This window comes from Haliotis asinina, chromosome 9, assembly GCF_037392515.1.
Source record: "Haliotis asinina isolate JCU_RB_2024 chromosome 9, JCU_Hal_asi_v2, whole genome shotgun sequence".
NCBI classification, from domain to species: Eukaryota; Metazoa; Mollusca; class Gastropoda; order Lepetellida; family Haliotidae; genus Haliotis; species Haliotis asinina.
The window spans coordinates 27011718-27024479 of NC_090288.1; the positions used below are offsets into that span (position 1 = coordinate 27011718).

Consider the following 12762-nt stretch of genomic DNA (forward strand, 5'->3'; position numbering starts at 1 on the left):
CCCGCAAGAGACACACAATTTGTACATTGGCAAGTAAGTAGACAACAGGTCACCTAGCCTCGCAAGAAAAACCACAATCTGTACATTAACAAGTGAAGTAGACAACAGGTCACCAATGCCCGCAAGAGATACACAATCTGACAATTGGCAAGTGAAGTAGGCAACAGGTCGCCAAGACCAGTAAGAGACACACAATCTGTACATTAACAAGTGAAGTAGACAACAGGTCACCAAGGCCCGCAAGAGACACACAGTCAGTACATTAGCATTGGGAAGTAGGCAAAAGGTCGACAAGACCCGCAAGAGAAACACATAATTTGTACATTAGCTATATAGCAAGTGAAGTAGACAACAGATCGCAAATGCCCGCAAGAGACACACAATCTGTACATTAACAAGTGAAGTAGACAACGGGTCACCAAGGCCCGCAAGAGACACACAATCTGACAATTGGCAAGTGAAGTAGGCAACAGGTCGCCAAGACCAGTAAGAGACACACAATCTGTACATTAACAAGTGAAGTAGACAACGAGTCACCAAGGCCCGCAAGAGACACACAATCTGACAATTGGCAAGTGAAGTAGGCAACAGGTCGCCAAGACCAGTTAGAGACACACAATCTGTACATTAACAAGTGAAGTAGACAACAGGTCACCAAGGCCCGCAAGAGACACACAGTCAGTTCATTAGCATTGGGAAGTAGACAAAAGGTCGACAAGGCCCGCAAGAGAAACACATAATTTGTATATTAGCTATATAGCAAGTGAAGTAGACAGCAGGTCGCAAATGCCCGCAAGAGCCACACAATCTGACCATTGGCAAGTGAAGTAGACAATAGGTCACCAAGGCCCGCAAGAGACACACAATCTGTACATTAGCACTGGGAAGTAGACAAAAGGTCGACAAGACCCGCAAGAGACACAAAGGAAGATAGCACCCAGGTATAGGCAATCGCATAGATTCTACACACTGTGCATCGCTTACGTTATTTATGTCGTTCTCAGTGGTTAAAATATGCGGCATAAAACAACAACCATTTATCATTTACTCACGCGCAGACCCGATTCAACATTACGATTACATTACCGCGTCTTCACAACCTATCGGTGTATTCAAGCTGTATATTCTTTGATCGAATCTTACAGCACACATGCTAACATTTGACTTAGTTACCAAGTATTATGCATACACACAGCCACGTGTTGCGATGTACAGATCGAGGCGTCGATACAAGCTGTCGCCCGTCAGCTGCACAATTCATCCATGGATTTGTCTACTTGTGTATCACTACCAGTGTAGGAGAGGGGTGTCTCGTGAACGCTCATCACGTCCTGACGGCGACTGAAGACGCCGCACGTAAGTACACAGGGGTCATATCATGTCTAAAATATGTTCCAGTCCCTAGTCAGAATACACTCTCTGCAGTCTATGTTGTTCATACGAGGCAACTACTACAGGATTACTCGATGACTTGTTGGATGCTTCACATTATAACCCAGTGGGGAGGACGCTTGTTCATGCTCTCTATCACTTGGTTGTCTAGTCTATATTCAGTCATCTATCGCTGTCTTAAACATTACTGTTTTCGTCGTTAAAATAAATAGACAAATACGTACAGTATATAAACAAATAGATATGTTGGTAGCGTGCTTCAGGCTGTCATGCACTGGCCACTAGAATCCGGCACATGATTGGTTGATCTTCTTCGGAGTGACATAGTATGTTCTGTAATAAACACTCTTGTGGGGCAGTGGTAGGATATCTACCGTAATGAACGGGGTACGCTCTTGTAGGATAGTGGTAGGATATCTACCTTAATGAACGGGGTACGCTCTTGTAGGATAGTGGTAGGATATCTACCGTAATGAACGGGGTACGCTCTTGTAGGACAGTGGTAGGATATCTGCTGTAATCAACGGGGTACGCTCTTGTAGGACAATGGTATGGTATCTACTGTAATCGACAGCAATACCATGGCTGTAGACACTAGTAATGGACTTCACACATTGTACCCATTCAGAGAATCGAACCCGGGGTCTCGGCGTGACGAGCGAACACTGTTGACCACTAGACTATCCATACCGGCCTACGTAGTTCGTCTTTCTTAACTGTGGTTCCCACATGTGTGTTCGAGAAGTCTTGTGGCTGGTCATGTGAGAGGAGACGACTCAAGTTGTAAGTTTCAGTTGTTGCATGTTATTGTCATATAATATATATCTATATTATATGACAATTATATATATATATGTCTGTGTGTCTGTGTGTCTGTGTGTTATCTATATATATATATAAGATTCTGAATTGTTTCCGATCAATCATGCCAGCGAAATATAAGACGAAGATGCCGATAAATATTTCGATTCTATTGATGTTGTGCCATCCTGTTAATGTCATTAGTGATGCTAGCACACAGACACACAAATCTCACTCTGCTTGTTTTGTAACTGAGCTAACAAGATTTCATAACAACTCACGGTATGGACTTGAAGCTTCTCTATTGTTTACAACACGACGTTATCAGATTACTTCTTGCCCTGTCATCTTGCCCTGTCATCTTGCCCTTTCATCTTGCCCTGTCATCTTGCCCTTTCATGGTGCCCCTTCATCAGGTGAATAATTATAATTTACAAGCAAATTACATAGTGCGTACAGGAGGCCAGTGAGAAGGAATTAAAGACTGAGACGTACAGAGATTAAGTGGTATTGTATGCAATCTTTAATTCCATCCCACGGACATCTCGTCACTATATAGCTGGAATAACGCCGATGTGACGTAAGGCCCAACTCAACTCCTGTACGTACGATTTATTAAGGATACTAAAAGTACCCTGGCAGATTTCGAAGTTTGTAAACTGACATTGTCCCATTTCAGGTCACGTGATACTTTGGAGATAATATTGTCCTTGTATAGTCATATGTCGAGTTACTTTGTTCGAGATAATTGCCTGCCTCATATTCCTCCATCTTCTTTTTTTCAGCGATCCGCCCTTGCAGATGGCCGTCATGATATGGCTTGTCTGAAGCTTGTTAGCATTTTGTAATAATGAGTATCTGCATAAGAAATATGTTCCTGACGTTTGTTGTGAGAAGATGGACATTGCTCTTCCGGATTGTAACAGCGGCGTTGGTGTTGCTCTGGATAAAGCAGCTTTCTGTAAGACATCATGGGAAACACGATACCCTCAACAATGGCTTGTACCTGCGGAAATTGAGAGATGACAGCCTTCAGTCTGCGGAAGTGCATTTAAAGAAACCTTTGGTGAAAAAGGCCAATATGAAACTTCAAGGTGAGAAAACGAAGGCCAGTAAGTTTTTACAATATCAGAGGTTTAGAAATAAAATACAATTGATATATGAGGACATTCTCAACTGGAGTCGAATTGTCAGTGATGAGGAATTGGATCCGCTGTTGAACCGTCACCATTTTGCCTACCATCTGAGATCAGGCGTGTGTAGTGATGGTTCGCCAGACATTCTAACATTTGTCCATTCGGGATGTGAAAACTTCGCTAAGCGACAGCTGATCAGGAAAACATGGGGATCGGTCAAGACGTTCAAAGGGCTGTCTTTGCGAACAGTCTTCATGCTCGGTGAAACTAGAATTCAAGTCTTACAAAAGTCCCTTGAATCTGAGTCACTACTCTATGGAGATATGGTTCAAGGGAACTTTGGAGACGCCTACAAAAACTTAACATATAAACATGTCATGTCGTTAGGCTGGATACTGAAGGCATGCCAGGACGTGAAATTGATCGTTAAGGTAGACGATGACACTATACTTAATGTACATAACTTGGTGGACTACTTTCAAAATAGAGCGCCAAAAAACAATCTATTGTACTGTTCTGTGTATTACAGACAAGGACCACTGAGACATAACAGAACCAAATGGCATGTCAGTCAAAACGAGTATCCTTTCATGAAATTCCCGAATTACTGTGAAGGATTTGGTTACGTCATGTCACCGGATGTCGCACGAACACTGTACAAAGCGTCTGGAGATGCGCGATACTTCTGGGTGGACGATGTCTACGTCACTGGTATCCTTACGCTGAAAGTAGGCCTGACTCTGTCCGATTTAACCGACGGCTATTCGTACAGACGGGATGAACACAGCAACATTGGCGTAAACAGAGCAATGTTTATGTCAGGAGTTAAGAATTGGCAGTCCATGTGGAATAAAATCGTTCCCAAACAATCTTCTGGAGTAGCCTAGTTGTTAAAGCGTTCGTTCGTGACGCGCAAGACCCAGGTTCGATTCCCTACATGGGTACAATGATTGAAGCCTATTTCTGGTGTCCGCAGTGATATTCCTTGAATTCCTTGCTAAAAGCGGCGTAAAACTAAACTCTCTCAGTCGTTTAACTACCCAGAAAAAGAGAGTATATCCATTTTCGACGTTGCCTTAACGTACACCAAACAAGATTTTCGACGTTGGCTGAATGTACATCAAACAAGAAATGCTTCTCCGACAGTTGTGTTTGGCACCTCAACCTGCGGAGTTCCAGCGACTTTTCTCAGCTAAACAACGACTTGGTAACATCTGTAATGTCATCGTTAAATACAGTTGCCAAGGGTATGCTTTCCTCTGCCCAACAGTGTGCATCATTTTATGGTCTTCTGGCTATATTATCCTTCTTTTGTTTGCTAAAATATCATGAAAGTGCGGAGAGATATTTCGAGCCCTATGTCAGTCATACTGAAATATAGCTGACAATTGATCATGACAGCAAATTCAGTAAGAAAATACAAGTACAAGGTACTTCAGGGCACAGTTTCTGTTTACCTTACCATTATAACGTGTTATGTGATCACAGGCAGCAAATGGGGTTGTGCAGCACAGAGAATATGACAAGTCTTCAAATATGCGAGCGAAGCGAGCAAATGTTGGCGACGTACTTTCCTCGCTTCAGTTCGAAAAATATTTTTCATGTCAAAATAAAATATCGCCACCATCAAAGGTACACTCCCATTTCCTCTCTTGGTTGTGCTCTCAGATTTCCAACCCTATAATTTCCAACCAACGTTTAATAATTACTCACGTGAAATATGTTTTATTCAACAATTTAAGTGCCACTCGTGGTATTCAGATCGTTCTTCGCCTCAATTACCCCAACCAGCTTCCGGTTGAACGGAGTGACGGAACAAGAATAAGCAGAAATGAAAAAAGAAATACCATACTGCCTAATTTTATCATGAACCTGTTGGAGTTTATTTGTCTTATCTGTCGTCGCTATTGTTAGAATTTTCGTAACATTTATTCAACATAAAAACCTGGCGTAATGGGCTAATGAAGCAGGGGAGGTAACTGTAAGTATCCCATCTAGAATAATACCCTCCTGTTCCTTCACTACGTTAAACCGGAAGCTGGATGGGGGAATGGAGGCGAAGAACGGTCTGATCTACCACGAGTTAAAGCGAGGAAAGTACGTTGCCAACCTTTGCTCGCTTCGTTCGCATGTAAGAAGACTGGTCATTTTCTCTATGCTGCGCAACCCATTTGTGCTATAGTTTGCCTGTGATGTGATTCTATGACCAATTGTCTGTATTATATATGCTTTGACATGTAACTAAATTATGTAAATTATGCATTCTTGATCAGGAATCTTTTTCAAGATCCTAGGAGCACAAAAAGTAATTTGTGAAACAAATATTCCATTCATTTCCATAACTGATGGCCTATGGCCATTTATCTTTATAACCGTATGCAATTCTTTGCGTTAACGAATTTATAACGAATCACCCATTGTTTATTCGCTGCAAGCTCAAGAGTATCTTGGAGGTTCCGGAAAGAGTCGAGCGGTGACGAATGGTGCGGGTCTTACTGGCGAGGGGACGCTTTGAAAATTTTTAGAGTACACAACGTTTCTTCAGTGGTCCTAAATCAACACATGCCCAACTTGTGGGGCTCTTTGACTAGACTGCTTTTACAGTGGGAACAAATTTTGAAATGTTTGCCGGGCATTTACCTTTGCCTCATCAGATGCAACCAAACTGGTCTCCAACGCGCTTGCTTTTTTTTCTTACAGTCCCAACTAGCTACTTTTGCATAATGCCACGTAACATAACCCTTTTCTACAGTTTGTATCTCAGCACAGCAGTTTTGCAGGAAACAAAATTTAAACTTGGACGAAATTGTTTCTTTCTCAGCTTACCGTATATCCCCTACTAATCGCCAGACTTCTCATAAGCGCCGGCCTCCAATAAGTGCAAATGTTCAAGAAATACGTGCTGGGTCTCTAATAAGCGCCGGGTGTGTCACGTGTTTGCAGTGAAGTTTTCGGAGGAAATACCAATGGAGAATCTATATTTATTTCCTATGGAACTTCAAGCTGTGAAACTTTGGAACTCCAATATGCGTTTTATTTAGGGCTGGATCTGATAGGTTGCCGAATAAATACTTATTTAATAAAGCACTTATTAGAGGAAATGCGGTATATGTTAAAATATTATATATTTTCGTGGCACCAGATTTTTCGTTATTTCATCAACCTTTAAGGAGCCTATGGTTTATTATTGAGGGGAGTTTCTTTACAGCTCTATGTGCAATACGTTGTCGATGTTTTGTATTCGCCGGTGATATTATAGATTAATCCTTAAAGCGCTTCCAAATGTGGGTTAGAAGTATTGACCAGGGATATTATATATTCATATTTAAATGGTGAAATAAAACAGTTATTTTTGTTACATTAATCGTGTCATAACTTGTCATCTTTTGTACACCTTCAGCAAATGTTCAGAAAAAGACTATGCTCCTCTCTGCTCCGTCACATGTGAATATGAACAGTCATGAAAAATAATTTCTGGATAAAATACAGTCTTCATCATAGGAAAGACAAAGGTGGTCCATTCGTCTGTGGCGCTACCTTAAGTGGACGGTTTAAGTTTGATCAATTTCTTCACACCTAGCTTGAGGGCGACGTGGAAATCGTTAATAGTTATCGATCTAAGTATCTTGTCCAGTTGGTCGTGTCTGATCGATATAGAATATCGAGGATATTGAAAACAGGTTTATGTATATTATGGAATGTAAACGATGATAGGACATTGAAACACTTGTCATGGACTTGTTTTCATTTGACATGTAGGATTTAACAGCTGTTACATAATAAAAACTCTTCAATAAAAGAAACACACAGGCCAAGAATAAGGAAATGTATTAAACGAATTAAACGTCGTTGAATATTTTACTGGGGAATTCTTCGCCAGTCCTCTTGAAACGCAAGTTCTGCAAGTGTCTGAGGACGATGGGGACGTTTTTAGGGACGGGTTCAGATCAAGCGATTTGTAAGGCCATGTAACGATATTGATGTATGCGTTGGTGAGATAGGCACTTGTTACACGAGCTGTGTGGGGTCCCAAGCAAATCTGTTCTCCTTTTGAACGCGGTTCGGCGCAAAACGTTTGTGTCGAGGTCGTGACTCCCATCCCATCGTTGCAAACCGCTGAACCAAACGCGTTGCCATTCCCCGGGTTCCATGCCTGCACCCTGCTGCACTACTGTACACGTCGTTGTCGGTGTTGTCGTGTCAGGACATGTCTGACCCTAAATTTGTTTTGTTTTTTCACTTGTGTCGTCTACAAAATCTCGCGATGGCTACGAAAAGATTTGCCGCGCATTCCAACAAATAAATTTTGACAAAACGTTCAAATGTTGTCCCTGTGAATATTGAGAAGGGAAATTTATTAACACAATACCTTCGTTAAAAGCAGCAAGATGCAAGTTTCCAATCGTTTGATTCACACAGGTTGGCTGAAGTGTACGATCTGATGCTTCAAACAGTTCAAACTCAACATTGAGGTGTTTAGCATGACAAATACGTTCACTGGTCCTTCGGGGCCCATGGGCTGATGTTCCTTCTATGTTAGTTTATGTTTATATATATTCATTTACCAAAAGTAAGGTTTGTAGTCGAGGATTTTACTGCCGCTTTGTATGCTGCGATTACATCCTTAAAGTACAAATTCTAGAGCATCTGGAGGGTTGAATTCCATGCGAGATTCACTCCCATACCCACACCCACACCCACACCCACACCCACACACCCACAGCGTGAGGCGTCAGTTTGCCAGAACACAAAGTCATCTAACCCAGTAAGTCACCAAGGCTTTCACAAACACCTACATCCTAAAACAACACGTAAACAATCCTTACCACACTTACCACATAAGGAAAATCAAGCTTTTTAAAACCTGAGGCCGATTTTGATCCACTCGTGAAGTACCGATAGGTTGGTTGTAGCAACAGCTCGGCATGACCACCTGAGACGTCATCCCCGGTTTTGTTCAATACACAATATATATTTAAAAACAGAGGAGGTCTTTCAAGCAGCAAACGACTTTCACATTCATTTTTTAATTATTACACAAAAATAATTTCATATGTGAAACAATATATATCTTAGCCAAAATAGTCCAGATGTTTGTTTTTTCCCCGAAAGGTCCAACAGTTCACACAACACTGTCACATCAAAAACATCCACGTCTATCTCTGTGTGAAGATACTCTGGAACAAGTGTTTCACACAGGACACGAGGACAGCCGAGCACAACAGGGGCTGCTGGGATTCTTCACCAACATCAATCTCCACAACTTGGGGACGGGCTCTGGAGGCAGGGACGGGGAGGGAGGTCATGGGGTCGGGCAGGGAGTAGAGGGGGTTGACGGTGATGGTGAAGACACCGGGGCGCTCATAAAGAGGAAATATATTTTCTGAACCATGTATCAGTAGCAATCTATAGTTTAATAAAACAGCTCCTGTGAAACAAGCCACTATATTTGGACAGTAACAAAACATCCCGTAAAGATATACCTCTACCGCGTAACACAGTGATGAGACGTAAACATTTCCATAATCATATGGAATCATTGTACGATTCTGACCATATCACCAGCATGTGTTTGTGAATCACTGTCAAACAGTGTTAATTTCATCATACATTTCACAATATGACATTTGGTTTCGTAAGGGAGAGGTAGAACAATTTATGTGACTTCGCCCCGTTGTTTGACGACAGTGATTACATGTAATAACCATACTATCATAACGTAACGGTTTCACAGTCTCAGCAATGTTTAAACAGATAACGTGTTACAATCGTTTCTTTACTGCAATAATTCTCGACTTAGTTTTCTTACTAATAGGACAAACTCAAACAAGATGAACCCATGGATGACCTACAGGATCAGGGACTGGCCGAGTCTGTTGGGAGACGGGGGCCTGGTAGGTCCTAAGCCTGTGGAGATCGTCCACAGCTGGAATGGAATAAGTTAAACATACAAAAACAAACCGATATTAATTGTATAGATTGATAGTGAGTGAGTGAGTTTAGTTTTACGCCGCACTCGTATAGATTCTGTTTATGTTTTAAGTAAACATGGTGTTTGTGAGAGTCTGAGGACATGTATAACACTGTTAGGACACCAAAGGGAAATATATGTCCATATATTTACTACATTTATACCTTCTTAATCCCACAATATCCTTCACTGTGCATGCCTTCCATTGGCCTAAAGGATCCCTTATTATCTTTCATGTCTTAATATGTATATTTGGTGTATGTTTTTCATATTTCAAAATGACAATTTATTGTAGATCATTCATGTCCAGCCCCAAAATACCATTCAGTTACTTCATGTCGTCTTTATCCCAAAATGCACATTTACTGTATGCATTTCATGCCCCGAAAAGTCCATTTACTGCGTATGTCCTGGGGCTCCTTTCATGAAGGAGTCTTTAGTAAGGTTAACCTTAACTCCGATTCTTTTACACTGCACGAAGATTACCTTAGTGACTTACATCACCTTAGTGCTTTGTGAAATGAAGCCCAGAACTGTAGAGGATGGTGCATGAAACATTAGATGACCGTGTATGAAACCTAAGGGGACGGTGTATGAAACCTTAGAGGACAGTGCATGAAACCCGCTTTAAAATGAACAGTATGTATACGAAGAAATCCCTGGCATACCAGTCTGAGCATAAAATCATACTGCCAAGGGAATTTTGGGAGAGTAAGGGCTGATGACACTGATTTGCATTTACCGTTAATTCCATCAGTCATCATGATACTTTCACAGTAATTTCATGTTTTAATCCCGTCTTTCACCACGGGTTCGAACTGGTAATAACAAAAAATACTTCGCCGAATATTTACTTTTCCGAGTATTTAGACTAAAGATTTTCTTTAATGCGGCACATACGTATTCCAACATACATGCAGTAGCAGAAACTGGAACAATTCCGTTAGGTTCATCAGGCTACATTGTTTATCGGAACTTGTGACAGTATATCGTATTGGAACAGAGAGTAAGTGTATAATAATGATATTCTCACAATTTCTCTGCCAGGTTTGATGGAAAGTTCACCACAGAATAGCCCTGATAAAAGACAGGACGCCGAAAGTTTCAAACAAGGGCATAATAAGAGGCATTCACATCCACACACATACCAACATGTCTAGGACTAGTAGATAGGAGTGACCGACGGTTACCGAGTTTTCAACAACCGGGCCCCGATGTAAAACACAGAACAAAAACTAAGTATCTGCATAAAATTGACAGGTCCGATCTGCTAATGAGTCGGTCATGTTTTCATACGTTTATTGTCACCAAACCTTCTTGACTAGTTTCAAACTGGAAGTAAAATCCGTCGGAGGGTATCGATCTGAAATCAAGATGAAAAGCAAAAATAATTACACACTGAGATCACTTCAAGGTACCTTGATGATAGGCCAAAGCAACAGAAGCATACATCGTGCAGAACGTGAGATGCGTGCGGGTTAAAGATCAAAATGTCAACACAGGCGTGGAAACAAAGCGCAGCAGCAACAACCAAAATGGCGTCGTGATTAACGGAAGTAGCAACGGTCCCCATGGAGATTCATCAGGGATCGTCGCCCCTCGCCGGAGTGATACGACTGATCCCGAATTGGAAATCTGTCGAAGTCTTGATTGACATGGAATCTTCCAATACACAAATACACTAATATATTTTGAGTGTGATTATAAAGTATGTTTTTGTGGTTTCTTTTCCACAAAATATAAGGGTTTTAGTTTAGTTTACGACGCACTCAGCACTGCTAGATGACGGCGGTCTGTGAAAAAAATCTATTCTGGACCAGACAATCCAGTGATCAACAGCATGAGCATCGATCCCTCGATGAAATCGCCTCACCGTGTCTACCCTATCTTCCCCTACCCAAATTAAATCACCCTCACCCCCAGGCACCCCACTTTCCCTGACTTCGTCTCTTACTGAATTGCGCCCACCTACATACAACTTCCTGTGGTAAACATAAATCTAAGTTCACAAGTTTGTTCTCCAAATTTTGTGCCAATTCTACTGGTAATGGAACAGGGGAAACATCTGTTATAGAATGTTATCGCTCCAGTCCCTCACCCTTCACTGAACAGCTGCTATGAATAACCTCCACAGCTAAGGCTAATCCTCTTTGTTATGATTTGCTAATAACAGCCGTGGTCTGGCCAACGACAGTTCAGCCCCACGACATTTGTAAAGCTGATCAGTCGATGACCCTTCCAAGATCGGGGTGAGTGCATATATACAACTGTAAATAGAACCTATAAGCTTAAACAGGTATAGTATTCCCAGAAATTATTGAGAATCATGTTGCGTCATGTAACTCATTACGTTTATTAACTTCTGGCGTTTTACTTACATAAACATGTTAAAACATCATCCTTTTACAGTCTCAGTCTTGTTTTAATACTTTGTTAGACCTCCTCGATCAGCAATGCATGCCTGAATACGCCTAGGCACACTACCCATCAAAGTTTGTAGGTAATCGTGTGACAGGGTATCCCAATATTGGACCACCTCGACCTTCATATCTTCAATATTTCTCAGTCCCTTTTGGTTTATTCTGTCCTTCATGACTCCCCACACATTCTCAATTGGGTTTAGGTCTGGGCTGTAACTGGGCCAGTCTAAAACTTGAACATTTTCGCCCGACAGCCACTGTTTTGTGTAGCTCGCAGTGTGTTTTGGGTCATTATCATGCTGGAAAATCCAATCATCTTCATACAATGTTTGTGCTGTCGGAAGAAGGTGACCATTTAGAATGTCAACGTATCTTTCTTTTGTCAAGTTTCCCGTGAAAACACACAATGGCGTCACTCCGCGAGCCGATATGCCACCCCACATGTGAAACTTCGGGCTATGTTTTGGTCGCTGGTAGATAGGTTTGACAGTATCTTTGGTCCAAATTTTCAAACAATTAGGGAAAATCCAAACAGAACTTTCATCCGAAAAGATTGCTTTTCATAAGCCCGACACCAGTTTAAACGTTTTTCCTTTTGTGCATCTTTCATCAACGGCGAGGGAATTTCACGTTTTTTCACCCAATTAAGTCTCTGTAATTCCTGCCTAACTGTTTCATTGCATACCTGAGGACTTCCTCTGCTAATCATTTCATTTCTGATGTTCTCAACACTTTTCAATTTGCCCCTACTCACAATCTGCCCAAGTCTTCGGCGATCCACAACACTGAATTTCCTAGGCCGACCTGCCCCTGCTTTGTGCTCTATCCCGGTTCCTGTTTGAATATTCTTCAAAGTTCTGTATACTGTAGACAGAGGAATACCATGTCTACAAGCTAACACTTTAGCATCAGCCTCACCCCTTTCAAAATCATCTAGAATGAGCTTTCTTTTCTCTCTTGCTGTAAATTCTGCCATGTCAACACAGGAAGCCGTCTGTTCAGACAAGGGAGATAACTCTTGACGTAATGAGCTGCCTTCTAA

The 12762-nt window shown here is 41.6% G+C and overlaps 1 protein-coding gene and 1 pseudogene across 1 annotated transcript; one reads left to right on the forward strand and one right to left on the reverse strand.

Moving 5' to 3' along the window:
- The first annotated feature begins 3064 nt into the window (after positions 1–3064).
- LOC137297180 (beta-1,3-galactosyltransferase 5-like) lies at positions 3065–4216 on the forward strand. The gene has a single exon (XM_067829194.1). It carries the CDS (start codon positions 3065–3067, stop codon positions 4214–4216), a length of 1152 nt encoding a protein of 383 aa, XP_067685295.1.
- A 4269-nt stretch (positions 4217–8485) lies between these two features.
- Positions 8486–10889, reverse strand: LOC137296799 (uncharacterized; annotated as a pseudogene).
- Positions 10890–12762: the final 1873 nt, after the last annotated feature.